This window comes from Acomys russatus, chromosome 3, assembly GCF_903995435.1.
Source record: "Acomys russatus chromosome 3, mAcoRus1.1, whole genome shotgun sequence".
In the NCBI taxonomy this organism is placed as follows: domain Eukaryota; kingdom Metazoa; phylum Chordata; class Mammalia; order Rodentia; family Muridae; genus Acomys; species Acomys russatus.
Genome location: NC_067139.1, coordinates 41,808,730 through 41,827,801, shown reverse-complemented (window position 1 = coordinate 41,827,801; position 19,072 = coordinate 41,808,730). Strand labels below are relative to the sequence as shown.

General features: G+C 41.7%; 1 protein-coding gene across 8 annotated transcripts in view; it reads left to right on the top strand.

Annotated features, from left to right (window-relative positions):
- Agtpbp1 (ATP/GTP binding carboxypeptidase 1) overlaps positions 1 to 19,072 on the top strand; it is a 114,770-nt gene that overhangs the window by 39,151 nt on the left and 56,547 nt on the right. For 4 of the 8 annotated variants that reach the window (XM_051172711.1, XM_051172719.1, XM_051172709.1 and 1 more), the window contains exons 9-12: positions 2,318 to 2,367; positions 5,907 to 6,115; positions 7,378 to 7,555; positions 15,072 to 15,169. In XM_051172711.1, coding sequence (XP_051028668.1) covers positions 2,318 to 2,367; positions 5,907 to 6,115; positions 7,378 to 7,555; positions 15,072 to 15,169 — 535 coding nt within the window. Of the gene's footprint in view, positions 1 to 2,317; positions 2,368 to 2,815; positions 3,414 to 5,906; positions 6,116 to 7,377; positions 7,556 to 15,071; positions 15,170 to 19,072 lie in introns of those variants that run through there. The other 4 variants (XM_051172739.1, XM_051172727.1, XM_051172750.1 and 1 more) reach the window with 3 other exon arrangements.

Sequence of the window (19,072 nt, the reverse complement as noted above, 5' to 3'; positions counted from 1 at the left end):
GCTACACCAAAATGGCAAGAAATACTCAGTGGCACCCATTCCTTCATGTAAAGCATGGGGGCCGCATCATGGGCCTTGCAGCTTTTGTTGTTAAATGTTCTGAGGAGTGTATACTCAGTCTCAATTTAGTACTGCTTTCCACCCCTGCTTCCAGGGACTGATGCTAGAGCCTCGTGCAGGACAGCCCGGTGCTCTGTCACAGGTCTGTGCCCGCCCTCCATGGCTTTTGCAACCATGAGAAGTGGCTTATAACACAATAAAAGTTAAACAATGTGCTACAGAGAGGCAGAGTTACTGGTCCCTTTGACTTCACCCCACAGCGTGGCACCCTGTGTGACACAGCACACTCCCTGTAGTCCCAGTGTAAGCTTGAGAACAGTTGATGCGTGTGGGTGTTCTTACCTCTTAGGCTTGGTAGACACAGTTTCGAGTGTCTACCACAAGTACATAGGTCCACAGAGTGGTTTAAGAGGCTATGAACTGTGAGGCCAAACATGTTTGAGTTTACGTTACTGTTATATTTAGTCTTTATGATGTGACAACTCCACAGATTAGGAATTTTCAGCGTTCCAGAAGACTGCCAAGCTTGCAGACCTTTGTGTTTTTAAGCTACTGGAATCTTATTGTAGTATCTTTTTGTGTTTCTCCATTCTAGAAAGAGGACTGCAGTGTGTCTTGTTTTTGAGGGTAAGGTGGTGTTGGTTGATGGGCCTGTGCATAATCTTTTTAAAGACTCACTGGTGTCTGGTCCCCTACACACCGGACAGGAAACCGTTATAGCAGGCAGGTCTCCTTGGGCTTCAGTGACACCATGGCCTTCAGTGCCTGCACAGCAGCAGACAGTCCTCTTTAGTTCCATGGATGTATCTCTATGTGTCTTCCAGGTAGATCTGTTGTAGGTGGTCCATTCCAGCATGATGGCAGCTGTGCATCAGGCAGCTTCTACTCAGGGCTTCTGGTAGTTTTGGTTTCCCAAAGCAGAACTTGTGACTTGCCCGAGGCTGTGAGCAGCAGCAGCCGCAGCCGTCCGTGCTAGGTGCTCCGTACTTCTGTACCTGATGACTGTTGCTGCTGCCTACCTACCTCTATGTCCTAAGCCTACCCTGGGCAGCATTGCAATGGCCACTTGGCTTACCTAGAGGCCCATGTTGATTTCTTTAAAGGGAGACCTTTCTGAGTTTGTAATTCCCTGTATCAACAAGGGGCTTAAATGATTATGCATACAAGATGTATTATGCAGTTTCTGACACATCGCAGTTTAAATTCTATAGCTCCTGTATGCATAAAGTATCTGTCTCTGGTGCTGTTGTGAATGACTGTTTCTAGGGTTGATTGTGAGTCAGTCTTCATCCCATGGCAGACCTTCTGGCCACTCACACTCTGTGTGTCTTTATCTGCTCACTGCTTCTCCTTGACCACCAACACATGGACCTGCTATATTGCCAGAGTGTTAGTTTCTTACCTGGTTTTTTCCATAAGTGTGTACATTCTGTTATATAATGTGGATTGTAAATTTACCTGTTGAAGTGATGCTTGTTTTCATTTATACTATTAAGAAGGAGCATGTAGTAGGCATTCAACAAATGCTTAATGGTGAGTGAAATGCTGGATAATACACATATTTTTAGTGAAAACTATGGTTGCTAGCATCTTAGAAGGAGGTGGTGTAGTTTGTAGGCTTACAGTTTCGTAGTTGAAACTAAGGCCACCGCCAGCAACTCACGTTTACAAACCACGGGAGTTTCAGGCTTTGTACAGTGACAGGTAGTCTGTCTTTACAGCTCATATCACTGTGCATAACTTGAGCATGCTCAAGAAAATGTATGTAGCTTCAATATTTATGGCTCTTTCTGTATCCTGTGAAGGGATAAAAATTAGGTTTGCTTCTAAGTTGCACAGTTTACAGTTGTTATCCCTTATGGCCAAGGATTCTAGCACATGGCACTGAAAAACAGTAATGCAGACATTGAGACACCTGTGGAAGTCTGTGGTCTGAGTTAGGTCTTTACAGCGTGTCTTTATCTTACCTAGGTCACGTGCAGACACTGTAGTTGATTTTATTTGTCTACTCTGGACAAAAAGACTTAGATAATGTTAATGGTATTAAAAATTTTATAAGTATTTTGAGTACTTTAATTTTATCTAATTTTGAACACAAGGGAGAGATGCACATAGAGGAATGCCAAATAATCAGTGCTGTTGCAAGAGTAAATGCATTTTGGAATGGTTAATAGACAAGATGATTAATATTTGACAAGATTGCATGCATTTATCGTAGATTCATTTCACTAGTTTTGTTGTTGTTTGTGTTTTCTTGTTGTGTTGACAGGGTTGCTTTAGACACTCTTGCTGCATTGCTAAAATCAAGTAAGTTTTTAAATACTAGAAATAATAGTAATTACAGTACTCTATATATCTATGTTCAAGAAGCTTAAAATTAGACTTAGTGTATGTAGTTAAAGCTAGTTTCTGATAGTCAAGGTTCCTGATAACATATTAGATTCATTTCTCAGAAAAAATGATGCTTATATAACATTTATTTATTTTCTTTTAATGACAAGGCTTTATGCTTATGTCAGTAAGTTAGAAATGTGAAAATGATGTGCTTGAAAAAATTGCCCAAATGCATGGAACAAACTATCTTAATAAGCATGTCATTGTAATGCATAGCAGCTTCACATAACATAAATTAACTTAGTGACTTTTATTAGAAAATTTGTTTTTACCACAAATTCACCTTTAAAAAGTGACATGATGTAAGTTTAGAGCAGTGATAAATTCACCTGCACAGAACTCACTGTCTTCAGAGCTGAAGCACCGTCATATGGTGCCGCTGGAGAATAAGTGTTAAATGTATTGAGTTTTTTTTTTCATCATGCTCAATATGTTTTGAAATATTTTCATAGTATTCTCCCATATAATCAATTGCTTGGGTAATACTTTTTATTTTTTAATTTTTAATTTTTTGGTTTTTCAAGACAGGGTTTCTCTCTGTCACCCTGGCTGTCCTGGATTGGCTTTGTAGACCAGGCTGGCTTCAAACTCAGAAGAGATCCGCCAGCCTCTGCCTCCCAAGTGCTGGGATTAAAGGTGTGAGCCACCACAACCCGGCTGCTTTGGTAACACTTAATCTTGACGTTTAGTCTTAAAATATTTCTCTTGATGGAGTTTATATGTTTCCCTCCCCCCAGGGTACAACAGACAGTTGTCAGGGCTGGGGTTACCTTGTTTACTAAGTTTTCATGGATATATATTTTTTAAGAGTAACATGATTAATTAAAAGCGTGATCTTGCTGGCATAGTGGTAAGCACCTGTTTTTCCAGTAGGTGGAAAGCAGAGGCAGAGGGATTGCTGGCAAGCTCAAGGCTAACCTGGTCTACATAGTGAATTTCATGTCATTCATGGCTACATAGTAAGATCCTGTCTTTAAAAAAAGAGTAAAATTGAGTTAAAAATATGTTTTTTTGTTGTTTACCAGAATTCTTGTTTACACTTTTACCCTTGAGATGGAATGGGTGGGTCTCAGTGGAGTACCTGCTGTCTGTGATGTGATAAACTAGACCAGGGTCACACGATGAAGCAAAGCAGCTGTTGAATAGGTTATGTTTAATATCGCCTCAAATTATACACTACCCAACAGAGGGCACTTACTAGTGCACAGTGGTGCGCGTGCTGTGTTGCGGAGGCTGAGATGGCCAGGGCACATTGGAGCACCCTCCCTTACCTTTTCAACTCTTGCCTGTTGTGGGGCAGCACTTAGTTAGTGGGTAGGTAAGTGTGGTATGGGGAGTGCACAACATGAACGTGCAGCCAGGTCCTGCACTGGGATGCGAAGCAGATGAAAACTTGATGTTCTGTGCTTTGAGAGGGAAGGACAGATGGGCTCTCAGGGAGCTCTGGCCCCTGAGGGTGTGAATAACACCCTTTTACTAATTTGTTTTAATTGTGCTCAGTGCAGATTGTAGATAGCTCTTATTAACACCTATGACTGAATTATGATGATTCTTTATTTGGCATGCTAATTTTACTATTTAGACTGTTGTAGATTCCAGCAGAAGCCGAGATGCAAATGTTACAGTGACCAGGAAGCTTTTAACTAAGTCTTATTCACAGCTAATATAGGCATTTGCCTTTCATGTGGTGTGAGCAAAAGTGTGTATTCACTTAAAAGACTTTTGTTGTTGTTGTTGTTTTTGAGACGCCATCTGACCTATGCAGGCTGCCCTGAACTTGCTATGTAGACAAGGATGACTTTGGACTCCTGATCCTCTGCCTCTGCTTCTTGAGGGCTGAGGTTACAGATGTGCACCTTCCTGCCCAGCCTGTGTGGTGCTGGGGGCTGAACCACAGGACGCTGTGCCTGATAGGCAAGCACTCTAGCAACTGAGTTAGGGTTCTAGCCTGAAGTACAAGAAAATTTTGTTGGCCGAAGCCCTTGGACTGATGATGTAGATAGCAACAGCCTTGAAGAAAACTAGCTATTGTAGGTACAAGAGGGGATCTTTTTGTTTGGTTTTTGTTTCCTCTCTTGTTTGAGACAGGTCTTGCTGTAATAGCCCAGGCTGGCACTCCCCCTATTTCCACCACCCAGGTGCTGATAAGGCGTGACTACACATCCAGCTTAAAATAGAGGTTTAAAAATGTCATAAGAAAAACTCATCCTCTTGATGAGTACTTGGCACTTCTTAGTGTTCATGGTTAAAGTAGCACCGTCTTTGGGTCCATCACATAAACCAAGGCCCCTTGGGGGTGAATGTGAGATGAAGAAGGGATTAGTGCTTGTTTGTACCTAAGTCATGGCAGCTCTGGGCAGTGCTCTGTACTGCCATGGTGGTGGTAAGTCTCAGCTGCTCAGTTAGTACACATGCTCTTTTGGGTCACCATCTTAAGTGTAAGGAAGTCAGTTCAAATTTAGGGATTTCTTTTAGTTGTATTCCATTAAAATTGACCAATTTAAGAAAACCTATAGTTTTTTTTAATGTTAAGATTTAAGTACCTAGAAAGAACTATTTTCTAGTCATATGCTACTTTTTTTTTTTTTTTTTTTTTTTACCTTTTATGTACAGCAGGTTATATTTTAAATTTTGTGTTATTAAGGACTGGGTATCTATACAACTGTGGAATAGCTATAACAGTTAATCCCACTTGGAAGATGCATTTTGTAAGTAACAGGAGCTGTAATCCAGTGGGGTTAATTTTAATGGGAACACAGAGTTTGTAATGGAAATAAGCAAGAGTGACAGTGGCTTTTAACAAAGTCGTCTACAACTAGTCATTAAAGAAGGCTTCTGTCTTATGAGAAAGACACATTTCAAAATATGTGGAGTTTTAAAATCAGTATAACACTAAAAACAATTACAGACCTTGTCTTAGTAAATATATTTATTTTTCAATGTTTTTTGTTTGTTTGTTTGAGGCAGTGCTTCTGTTAAGACCCCATTGGTCTCACACTGTGATCTTCTTGTTTTCACTTTGTGCATGCTGGGACTGCAGGTATGCACCTGTGTGCTGGAACTGTAGGTGTGCACCTGTGTGCTTGGTCTGTAGGTGTGCTGGGCCTGTAGATGTGCACCTGTGTGCTGGGACTGCAGGTGTGCACCTGTGTGCTGGGACTACAGGTGTACACCTGTGGCTGGGTCTGTAGACATGGACCTGTGTGCTGGGATTGCAAGTTTGTACCACCCAGCCCAGCTAGTAAGGAAATTTCAGTATTTGTAAATAAAATAATTAGTCAAGAATGTTTTTGAAAACTGTAATAATTTCTGGAACTTGCCATAGTATTTTGTTAGAAAGTTATTAAAGACTGGACTCTCACAACACTGATATTCTACTTTTTGTTTGATTTATTTTAAAACTTTCTCTTGTCATTTATAAAATAACCTTTTCCAATTTTCTCTTGTTAAAGAAACAAATGCCAGGAGAGCTGTAGACAGAGGATATGTTCAAGTGCTTTTAACAATTTATGTAGATTGGCACCGCCATGATAATCGGCATAGAAACATGCTCATTCGGAAAGGAATTTTACAGAGCTTAAAAAGTGTCACAAGCATCAAGTTGGGAAGAAAAGCATTCATTGATGCGAATGGGATGAAAATTCTGTATAACACTTCACAAGTAAGCTATTTTCTTTTTATTACCCTGCTTATTTACTAGTGATACTGCTTTGGTTATTAAGAAAATGAATGTATGTGCAGGTGCTCAGGAAAGTGTACATATCATGAATATATTTCAAAATTTCTTAAAACCAAAAATCCCAATTGATTTTTCACATGTGACCTCAGAGGCAATTGGTGAGAATAGCAGGTACATGCCTAGAGCCTGAGATGCATGCTGTGCTCACGTAAACCTCACGCACAGTGGGAGGGTGTCCCTGAGGCTGTGTGGGGTGACTGGATCGGCTCAGCTTTGTGTGGTTTCACAAGGCATCTGAGGGCACTCCAGCTGGCAGGGCAGTTCTGCTGTGAGCATTGGGAATGCCTTTCTGCTGGACAGGGCCATGGCCGTTTCTCAATTCAGAGGGTATATAGAGAGATGAAAGCTAGATGTGGCCTCCTAGCTCTGCTGGGCATCTTAGTCTACATTCCTGACAGTATGCCACTGAGGTCTTCCCCCCTTCTCCTCGTGGAAGACTGTCATTAGAGGGCGCAGAGGGAAGGTGCAATGCCGTCTTTTGTTGTTTCAAATGACCAGCCAGTTGTTCAGGCTGTGCTCTCTTGGTTTTCCACACAGTAAACACCTTTTTGAAGACAGCAGCAGCTAAGGGAGCTAAGCACGTGGCATGTTTATTCTGTCCTATGTGCCTGTTTTTACTACCCAGATGCACACAGTCATAGGTATTTGATGTGTGATGATGAATTAGGTGGGTTGTAGATTCTGTAGTGTGTCAGTCAGAGTGCCACAGAAAGGCCAGATGTCACAGATAATATTGTTAAGTCACTTGTAATTGACATGGGCCAACTAGCCAAAACAAACTTAGGAGTCGAAGTGGGATCTGCCCCTGCTGCAGTCTCACAGCTGTGTAGCCATTGAGGAGATAAAGGACCTGGATCTGAGAGTGGTTCAGTCAGTGCACACGACTTCCCTTACTCTTCCTGCCCTAGGCCAGCTGAGTGTACAAGTGACTTGTACGTAGTGATTTTCAGTGTCAAAGATGAGTACTGATTTTTTTGTCTAGTCAGCATTTAGGAAAAGTCCTACTGGATAAGTCAGATGTGACCCTAAGCCCAGACACTTCTACAGAGTGAAGCCATTTTATAGCTGTCTTGCATTATAGTATTGCTTTGTGTGGTATTTGTGCTAGGAAGTCATAACTGTGTTACTGTGTGAGTGGAGCAGTATTGAGCGGTGCACTAACTCATACATCCTTGTTTAAACAGGAATGCCTGGCGGTCAGGACTCTTGACCCTCTTGTCAACACCTCTAGTCTGATAATGAGGAAGTGTTTCCCCAAAAACCGCCTGCCACTCCCAACCATTAAAAGTTCTTTCCACTTCCAGTTGCCAGTTATCCCTGTGACTGGGCCTGTGGCCCAGCTCTACAGCTTACCCCCTGAAGGTAGGCGGCCGTGGGCTGCTGCGGGACTCTGTGACATTGTTGTTTTAAACTTGCATCTGATTCCTGAACAAAAGATCTTAATGTGAGCACGATAAACCTCACGTTTATTTTAGTTAATAAGCATTTCTTTAAATGTAAGAAATGGAAGTCTAAGAAGGGAAATACGATGTTGCATGTATGTCAAAGTGAGTTGTGAAAACATACAAGAAATTAGTCAGCAGGCAACGTGAACATTCAAAGTATGAGATGGCACATCAAATGCTTAGGTCACTCACTCTATTTAGGATTACCTGTGTAACGTTCTAAGAGAACTTTTAATTGCATATTGTTATTGTTGTTGTTTTTATATGGGCATGTATATGTGTTTTCTGTGCTGTATTCATCTGTGCTTATGCTACAGTGAGCATGTACAGGTCAGGGGACAACCTTCAGAAGTTGGTTCTTTGACCATATGGGTCCCAGGGACCATACTTACAATTTCACACTTGCTGGCAGTCCCACTGAGCCAGGACCTTGACCTGCTTTTCCCTCTATAAGTTAAAAATCTAATCACCAAAAGTGGGGGGGCGGGGAATGAACAAATAAGTTAGTTGGAAGAAAAGTGAAATTATTGAGGTATGCTGTTTTTCATTTTTAGTGTAACACTTAGAGGAGTGGCAAGGAAGAATATAAACTTTCCAGTGTGGTTTTTGTTTGTTTGTTTGTTTTTGTTTTGGTAGTATCTACTGAAATGGAAGAGAGAAGTAGTTATGGATATCATTGGATTATTTTCTTATGTTTTTGAAAAAAGTTATTTTTAATTTTTTTTATTTATAAGACATTTACCTGAAACAATGTTTTAAAAGAGCTTTCAAGCAATCACTAGTGTTTGAATCCTTCATGTAGATTTATTAATGACATCTGTCATAGGTATATTAGTATTAACTAAAGAATATTTAATTACCTAAACATAGATTTAACTGGCACAAAATACCAAAATGGATCATTTAGAAACCCCTTTTAAAAGTCAAGCTGGTGAGATGGCAAGATGGCTTGTAGGTAACGATATTATATGCTAAGCTCATGAATTGAGCTCAGTCCTCAGGACCTACATGGTAGGAGGCGAGAGCAGACTCTGTCAAGTTATCCTCTGAGAGAGAGAGGGGAGGGAGGGAGGGAGGAAGAGAGAGAAAAATTAAAAAAAAAAAAAAAAAAAAACAAACAAAGTTTTGTAGCAACAAGATTGAGTTAGAAGCTTCTGAGTAAGATAGTTGAGTGAAAAGTTTTCTAATTTCTTCTTTTTATTCATTTGACATTTTCAACAGACTTTGAAAGTGAGGACATTTGTAGCACATCTGAGAGGCAGGCAGGCTGAGTCTTTATGAAACATTGTGTTGCTGTGGTAGAGACGGCCTTCCACCTCTGGAGAGCAGCATTCCTGGCTCCATTCATGCTACTAGCATTTAATTTGGAGGGAAAGTCAAGGAGTTTTTGAAATCTTGCTTTCCTATATTTCAATACAGGACTGTGGTGGTATAAGTTGAAGGTGTTAACTTGTGGTTCTGCCTGGTAGAAGGCTGGAGAAGTTCTTCTATGATGCAACGGGAAGTAACAGCAGGAAGGAAGTAGACTATATTCTCATTAGTGGTGCTTAGTCAGTGTCCAGATTAAGGGATAGCGAAGATTCACCTGCAGTGTAGTGAATTCACCAGGCATGGGAAAAAATAAGAAAGGTGATATTTTCCCGTGGGCTCCTTTTCTGTGTTTCTCAGACTTGATGACTCACTAAACTAGAAATATGTTTATTTGTTAACTCACAAGCCCTCATGGGATAGGGAAGTTTCTGATAGTGACTCTTGGTCCAAGGAGGATGTCCTTATTCTGTGTGCTGTTACTTCCGTGTGTGTCAGGAGTACTTTTCAGCCTTCCTCAGCTGACATGAGCTCCTCTAGGGTAGGTCTGGACTGTTGCTTGCCCTTCCTGTTCACACAGTCTCTACTTCAGATGCTTGGATGGATGTTCTCTGTTTTAGTCCACACACCACCTACCTGACTGAGTATAGAGCCAGAGAGTCAGAGCCCAGTCTTACGAGGTGTTCTCCACTTGAGACACCTGCTAGACATCCCGTCTTCTCTGTTCCTGAGCGAACTGACTATAAAATTGTTAGAGGCTTTCCACACAGCAGTGTGCTCACAGCAGTCGGGCACACTCTGTTATAAAATAGGATACAATCAAGAGTCAAAGGGAAGTGCAGCCTCAGACCCTTCTCTCTGCAGGCGTGTCTTCATCCTAGCACCTTGGTGTGTTTGTTAACTGGCCCATAGGAAGCTTACGGAGGTTTCATAAAATAGACATGCCAATTAAATAATTGATTGGTGATGACTAATAAGCTTGCAGATTTCCCTTCCCTCCTCAGAGGCTGAGAAACAGGGTTGAAGTTCTAGTCCTTCCTTCCATCAGCCTCCATGCTGGAGCTACCTAGGGTCCTCCCAGGGGTCTCCTCATCAGAGCAGAAGACATTCCTGCCACCTAAGAAATTCCAAGGGGTTTGGGACCTGCCATGATCCAGGGACAAAGATGGAATATATCTCTGTCACAACAGGACTGTTTTAGCCTTTTTTCTCTTTAGCATCCTTTCAATTGCACAGGCAATAATAAGGGTACGTTTAGTATTTGTTGAGAGGATGGAGCTGGACTCAGGCTTTGCCTTCTTGATTATTAAGTGCCAAAAGGTAGCAAAGCAGCATCTATGAATATCTGAACCTTCATTAGCTTCCATCACATGTGGAATGGATCTATGGTTGTGTGTGTATCTCAGGTGCCCTTCCTGAAGTCAGGAGTGGAGTATTGCCCAGCCAGTCAAGTGATGGATTCAGATGCTGAGCATGCCGAGGGCTCTGCAGAAGAGCAATTGTACCACATGCTAGAGCCCGCCTCCTCTGTAACACCTAATGGCTGCTGCATTGTTCCTGTGGCATAACAACCAGCTTTGGGACAAGGCCCATGATATCCTTACCATAGCAGAGCCTTGTACATGAGCAAGTGAGGAACGTGTTGATAGAGTTCCTAATAATAACTTGCATTTCTAAAGTGACAGTTGTAGACATGTAGACAGAGATGCTCAGATTGGGCCCCATTGTCCCTAGGACCACACAGGCTAGTGTCAAGAGGCTTCACCTGTGTCCTTCTGTGCAAGGCTGTGGGGGCCTTTGTTCTCTATGAGTGAGCCCACCACTGCTATATAAAAGCAAGGGAGTTTCAGAGACGAATAGCAAACCCCTGAAAGACCTGACTGTGAAACATGAGCAAGCGTGTCAGTTTCAATAGTAAATCTAAAAAGATAAAATATCCTTATGAAAGGCTGCTGCGGTAGGGCTTTTAATCCCATTATTTGGGAGACAGAAGACAGGCAGATCTCTGAATTTGATGCCAGGCTAGTTAGACGTACACAGTAAGGCACTGCCTCAAACAAAAAGTCAACAACAGCAACAACAGCAACAACAACAACAACAACGCTATTATAAAATGAGGGCTCTCACACCGCGTGACAAACCCCAACAAGAAGATACTCACTGAGTGAAAGCAGTATGGCAGAAAGCTTGACAGGAAACCAGAAAATACGTATTTCCCCAAGGAGGTGAAGAAGCATTGTTTTACACAGAATATAGATGCAGCCAGACAACCACACATGTGCTGCGTGGCACAGCAGAGTCAAACCTGTGATTGGCGTAATAGCCAGGGGGAGGGGAGAGGGGCAGGTAAATGTGCCCCCAAGTCCCTGGCAAGCTAAGTGAAGAAGGCTGTGCCAATCAAAACCCATGCTAGAGAGTAACTCTTAATAAAACATTTGAGTATATGAGTGAGACAGTATTTTAGGGACATACAATTGATTAAAACTGACTTGAGGGCCGGGCGTGGTGGCACACGCCTTTAATCCCAGCACTTGGGAGACAGAGGCAGGCGGATTGCTGTGAGTTCGAGGCCAGCCTGGTCTACAAAGTGAGTCCAGGATGGCCAAGGCTACACAGAGAAACCCTGTCTCGAAAAACCAAAAAAAAAAAAAAAAAAACTGACTTGAACAGTAAAAATCCTGGAATGGAATATGTAGTCAAGTTTGTTTGCTGATACCAACTGCTGCTGATGTCATAGATCAGTTCTCTCAACTTTCAAGGAATTTTCCTATCCTTTATTTTCCAGAGCATAGAAAAAAAGAAAAGTTTAGAAGCTAGCATGATGCTGAAAGCAAAACTGGGTAAGAATTGCCGGAAAGAACCCACAGCTAAGCCTCACTAATCAAGACAAATGTATACTCTAAAACAGATCAATTGAATTGGGCAGTGTTCATGTATAAGACATCTAGGTTATTATTATTATTTTTTTGTTTTTGTTTTTTCTAGACAGGGTTTCTCTGTGTAGCCTTGGCTGTCCTGGTCTCGCTTTGTAGACCAGGCTGGCCTTGAACTCACAGCAATCTGCACATGTCTGCCTCCCGAGTGCTGGGATTGAAGGTGTGCACCACCACATGAAGTTCACTGTCATATTAAAATGGGTAAAATTTATTATCCACAAGTGAAAAGAAGGAAACCAAAAAAAATATTTCAGTAAATACTATGAAAAGATTCCAGGTAAAATTTATTAAGGAAATTTGCAGTTGCTTTGAATAATCTTTCACTAAATCTTACCTATACCATACCTCAGAAATAGAAACAAAATATTAAAAGATGCATCTCAAATCATTTAGGAAGACATACTAAGTCAGCAAGATAAAGAAAGCGCTACCATTGAGAGGCAAGCTGTGAGAAGTGTTGTTACAATGTTACCTAGGAAACCATTAGAAACAAAACATTCAACAGCACCAGATTTAAGGAAAATGAATAAAATATAGCTGTTTTCCTGTGTCTGTGTCTGCATAGCCATAAACCTTCATGCCATAGCATGTCACACACTGCTGGGAAAACCCGTGTGCTTGTGTACATAGACACACCCACACCTCTGCAGAGGGAAAGTGACCACGTTTATAGGCACAGTGAAAACAGTTTGTTCATAGTTTCTAAGTCCTTTTAGGAGCTGCTGATCATTCCTTTAATGGCACGTCCTAGGCAAGCCTGGATTTGCTCACTAGCCATCAGAGAGATATGTAGTGTTCCTTACATTGCTGTAGTAAATGCATACAGGAAAGCAGGTGACAGATTGTGACTTCTAGTCAGATTGTGTGTTGGAGGTATAATTAATTCTTAGCAATGCAGCACTGTAAGAAAGTCTCGGGTGCCCTGAAGCTGTGTGGTGTTTCACGTTTGGAGCATGCACCTAAAGGAAAATTCTTGAAACATTTGCCTCAAATTAAAAACATTTTTCTACAATTCTGAACTGTATTTTCCTGCACTATTGAAGATTTTTTTTTTTTTTTTCTGTTTGCCATAGGCTTTTGTTTGAATTTAGTGCATTCTTTCCTGAAGAGTGTTTTGTTCTATTCTTTTTCCAAATGTCAGGTCTTTCCATGTCATCCATGACTGACTGCTGGTAGGGCTTAGGGTAAATAGAGCCAGCTTGTTGCACCTACTGTGATAGCCTTTTTTCTTTTTAAATTTTTTTTTTTACAAAGATTTATTTATTTATTATATATACAGTGTTCTGCCTGCATGTATGCCTGCACACCAGAAGAGGGCATGAGATCACATTACAGATGGTTGTGAGCCACCATGTGGTTGCTGGGAATTGAACTCAGGTCCTCTGAAAGAGCAGTCAGTGCTCTTAACCACTGAGCCATCTCTCCAGCCCCTCATTTTAATTTTATGAAATTTTATTTAATTTTTATAAAGCCTCTCATATCCCCAAAATTGGAAGCAATTTGGTAGCGGTGTCAGTGAAGATAAGCTGAGCCACTGATCTAGACGGCTCCATAGCATACTGTGTGACAAGCTGCTGCAGACTCACAGCACAGAGCAGCCGCCTCCACTTTACAGAGAGGGACATGGAGATGGGTAACCTGACGGACCTTCTCTAGGTCACGCAGTTAGCAGTCAGGGAGCGGGGCCTCTGCTCAGGACTTCTGTCTCCAGAGCCCTTTGCGCCACTGTTCCAAGACAAGATCCCCACCAGTTCCTCTCCTGCATGATGGCCAGTGATTTGTGCTAGCGGGTCTCAGTGGACTGGACCACCAAAGAACATTGGCAGTGTCTTGTGAGACGGTACATAGTAGGGGGTGGCCTCCCCTTCTCCCAGAGAATATGACTGCTGCGGGGTGTATGTTTATTATTTTGCATCACACACCACTAGTCAGAAATTATCTACTGTGGCAGCAGAGGCTGGAGTCCCTCTGCTAAAGTGCAGGGATTTTGTTACCAGTATGAGGTAAAGCAGGGCTATCCTGGGTGGGAGGCAGTCAGTAATCTCTGTCTACGTCACATAGGATGTAGAGAGCAAAGTGCTCAGGAAGCAGCTCCCAGCATTTCCCGTGTGGGTTGAAAGTGCCATTTCTCTGATGAGCAGCCTGGTGTTCTCCTCCTCTTCTCCTCCTAGCCATGGTCATGTGCTTTTACATCGTACCCCTTGCCTGTTTTTTTTTTTTTCCTTCATTCTCTCAGTCTTGCATTGGTCTAGGCACTTAACTGCCTCTCTTGATTGGTCACACCTGCCAGAAAATGCAAGTTGAATCAAGCCTTTCCTTCCTTGGACACCCTGTGTGTATGGTCTGCAGATTAAACTGTGACTGAGTTGGCTGGTGTGCAGTGCCCGTCCCATCTCATTCTTATTGGGATTTCCCAAGTACACTCTACATGGCAACCATACTTATTCCCCCAACTACCTGTCATCTCACTGTCTTGCTTCCTCTTAGAGCGTCACTGCCTGCCCTTCTGTCTCCTTAAGGTGCTGCTGAGCCCCCTGCCCTGTGAAGCGGTCAGTCAGTGGTCATCCCTGGCCCTTCATGCTTGGTAGCCACTCTCTGTCTGTCCTATGGCATTGCCAAGCTTCTGCCCTCATTACCATTTGGATTGTCTGGTGTGATTTTTGGCTCCTTTGTGCGTTTGGATCCTGGGCTCCCTTTAGGGCAGGAAGTATGTCTTTAAAAATCCCTAGTCTGTAATATGGTCACTGAAGTAAGTAATTGCAGAAATGAAGTGGGTCATCGAAGCCTGTCCTAGTGCTTCATTAGGGTTGCTGTAACACAGGGCATTCTTAGATCTGTGGCTGAGAACAGCAGTAATAAAGCATTTCATTTTGTATGGATTTTCCAGTTTTAGGGCCCTTCCACATACTTTCTCAGGTTGCCAGTTGCTGAAACATCTTTATAGATGCCTTTAGCAAAGAATCTAAAAGGGAAACCAAAAAAATCCCTAATACATGAAATTGTCAAAGAACAAATGTAATCAATAAAAAAATTCTGCTGAATAGATGAACATAATAATTCAATTATAAGAAATTTCTTGCCTTTCCTTGGTGATTGGAATGCTTTATACACATGGATGCATATGCGTCATGCATGTCTGCCTTGTGCATACTGGCCTCTGACTGATATACAGTGTGTTTTGTATCACAGTGGATGACGTAGTAGATGAAAGTGATGACAACGATGATGTTGATTTAGAAGCTGAAAATGAAGTTGAAAATGAAGATGACCTAGATCAAAATTTTAAGGTTGGTACATTTATTCGTAAGCTTTACGAATTGTATATCTCAGCTTTAAAACAGATTTATTTGCATACACAGAAATACAGATAAAATTGTTTCAATCACATCTACTGGTGAATCTACTAGCCTGGAAACTGCCCTAATATAATCTGTTCATTGTCCCCGAGGAAAAAGATTTCAAGCTTTCTGACTTAGCTTTTGAAAACTACTCTAAGGAATGCGAGTTGAGACTGACGTGGTGGTTGTCCCTGTGTCAGCAGTCACTGGGCCTGTAAAACACTAGGAAAAGAGTCCAACTATGTGCTCAGTGCTGCTGTTGTAGTTCTTAGGAGGGAGATGCTGGGCTAAGGAAATGGAAAGCTGCGTGAGCTGAGGCCTAAGAGTCTGGTGGGTTTGCAGGGTGTCTGGAAGCTTAGAAATCCTTCTTGCTTCATCTGGTACAGAGGGTGATGGTGGCATCTTTAGGAAAACGAGCCTTTTAATTTGTCACCTGCTTGGCATGTTTGCTACCTGCTTTGAGGGAGAGCTAGTTTGACCTTTTTTTTTTTTTTTTTAATCTTGGACTGCTGGGGCTGGGAAGATGGTGCTCAGCAGTTAGGAGCTCTTGCTGCTTTAGCAGAGGCCTGGGTTTAGCTCCCAGCATCCTTGGCAGCAGATAAACGTTTGTAACTTCAGCTCTGTGGGACTTGCCACTGCCTGTGGCCTCTGCAAACACCAGGCACACGTGCATAACACACATATGCAGGCAGGTAAAATTCTCACATAAATGAATTAAAAATAAGTAAATCTTGTAAAAAATGTTGGAATATTCTCTTAAAATTGGTCACACTATGCTTTTCAGAGTCTAGAAAACTGGAAGACGCATCTTAATAATAATTCATTACCACCAATGGGATCACAAGTAAAAACAGGGCAGGTTTGATGTTAAGACACAAAGTCTGGGCTAACTAGGTGTTTGGACCCGACATAAGCCATGGAACTGGTAGGTTCCCAGCTGTGAGTTATCTTGTCAGGCAAGAGGAGCGCATTGAAATGTGGTTTTTTGTTTTTGTTTTTTTCCTTCAGGGTACTCAGGGCAGTGAGATTCCTGAGATTAGCAACATATTTTTTACATTAATCTTCTTCCATTTCTCTCTTTAAAATACACACTAAAGCAAGTTTGGTATAGTTAATTCTTCACAGCTCACAGCTTGAACTAAAAACGCTGTGATGGTCAAGGGTGTAAAGATTAGGGAGTGAGGGAAAGTGGAGAACTCTGTGTGCACATGTTCAAAACAAGCCTCTGAGAGTGGGTTGGATATTTCAGCTCCATGGCCCTTTACCATAACCGCAACACAGCCATCAGCTTTCTCCCGATTTGCCGTCTGTGTCCCGCTGAGGATGTGCTCCTGTGATGCCCTCTGAGGCTGCTGCAGGGTGTAGCCTCAGAGTTGGCAGTGCATGATCTCTCACTTGAAACATTTCCGTAGATTTCTTGGCTTCGACATTGGTTCCTTTGAAAAACAGTTGTTGGTGTCCATTTTTCACTGAGATAAGAGTGACAGTGATTAATAGTGATTGCTCACGTATTGTCTACTTTGCCTTAAGAAAACAGTTATAATTACGAGAAAGATAGTGTTTATTGAACACTTAAACGTGTGTTAAGCCAAGCTTTTCATGTCCAGTAGCCATCAAATTCTCACAGCACTGGAGTCAAGGCACAGAGGGCCATGTCTGCTAGGGGCCAGGCAGTGTGCTGGAGGGAGGGCCCACCTCCTCACCACTGCCCTGTGCTCTCACTGACATGTCCTGTGCACTGGCTGAGACTGCGCGCTGCGTGAGCCTCCCTCGCCTGCCCTGCTCTGACTTGGGTTGGATGTCCTCAGACTTTCTCACCTTTTAAGAGCTGGATCCACAGCATCTTGCAGGAATGGCTGTGCTGTACTGGGAGAAGCATGACTGCTCTGCTGTGGTGGTTGGCTGCAGACTACCTTTCCCTCACCAGCATGAGTCAGTTTGTTGTTTCCTGCTATAATTGTCGAACAGATTCTATAGGTTCTAACGACTCACTTCCAGGCAGCCATAAACATGTACACATTCTTTTTCCTTCCTTAATGCTAGTGCCATTTCTAACAGTGAGCTGGATGCTTAGAGAACAAAACTACCCTCCTCACAGGACAGGGTTCTCTGTACATTCCTGGCTGTGCTGGAACTCTCTTTGTAGACTAGGCTGTCCTTGAACTCAGAAATCCACCTGCCTCTGCTTCCTGAGTGCTGGGATTCAACAATTGCACCAGCACTGTCCAACATTAAAAAATATCTTTGTATTTTTTTTTAACTTTGGATGATTAGATGTTAATTGAGAAAATTAATACATTATTTGTTCATAGATTAAAAACTTAAGTGAAGGGGCTGGAGAGATGGCTCAGTGGTTAAGAGCACCACCTGCTCTTCCAGAGGTCCTGAGTTCAATTCCCGGCAACCACATGGTGGCTCACAACCATCTATAATGTAATCTGATACCCTCTTCTGTAAATAAAGCACTCATATGCAATAAATAAAATAAATAAATCTTAAAAAAAACTTAAGTGAAATTATATACTCACAAAGTAGTAATTACATGTTAGCAAGGCATATGTAAATAAAACCAATCTTTTATTCATAGAAATAACAAAAATCTTACTTATTAATTATATAAATAAAAACAAATTTCTGAATTAAAAATGTTGAAAAATATTTATTTTTCCTTTAAGAACACAAGTTAATGATCATATATAGACAGATACTATATATAGAAAATTTAAGCATAGTAAAGTAAATTTGCTTTAGGGTTGAAAAATAAGTAGTTTATTCAGATAATGATAAATAGGAAATTAAAAATGAGTTCCTACTTGAAAATTAGAAACTGGTCTCGTTCTGTCTCATTACCCACATATAAAGGTTATGAGTTTGTGTGAGGTAAGTGGTTAAGGATCTTAGCACTGTCAGTCCTAGGTGAAGTGACATCTGCCTTCCTGTCGGTCCTAGGTGATGTGACACCCACCCTCCTGTCAGGAGGCACATCAGCTCTTTGAAGATCTACATAGTGAGACTTAAAAAAAAAAGAAAAGAAAAGAAAAGAAGGAATTTAGGAACAAAATTGACTGATGACATAGCTTTTCTGTATGAGGACACAACTCTCTTTTTCTCTTATATTTTTGGTTGTGAGCCTAACTTCTAATGGCTGAACCATCTCTCCAGAGTCTCTTTTTTTCTTAAAGGTACATTTTGGGCACTTGTACCACTTCTTATTCTTTTGGCCTTGCAAAATAATATGGAGAGTGATGGTAGGCTTTGCAAAGGGGTCCCTGTTTATCATGAGTATGAGAGTGTGTGATGGTCTTGTCTGTACTGAAGCTTTACACTGGCTGATAATTGAGTGATTGTTTACATTTAATATTGAATTGTTATTTTAGTGATATCAGTGGTTACTCCTTAACCAGCTTTATGCCCAAATAACCACACAGAGAAACTAGGATCTATTTAATTAGCCAGTAGCACCATGCTGTGCAATAATTACTTGATCCTAAACCTCCATGCTAGGATAGCTTCTTCCCATTCAGATTTCTCACATTATTCTTGCTTTTAAATCATCTCCTAGGCCCAGTTCATTTCTCATGTTTCCTGCTCTTCTCCTTGTGGCTCCATGCTGTCCTTCCTTCTCTTTCTCCTCCCCTCACTTACCAGGTTGTCCCACCTATTGGCAATATAAAGTACAAATGGTGACATGTTTACACAAACTTGAAACTGGAGATACTTAGAATAAACATCACAATGCAATGTCTGATTGGTCCAGAGAGTGGGGTGGAGAAATCCGCATTTGAATGAACAAGGGTAAACTGAACAGTCCACAAGGACATTATGCCAACATTCCCCCTTTAAGTCCCATAA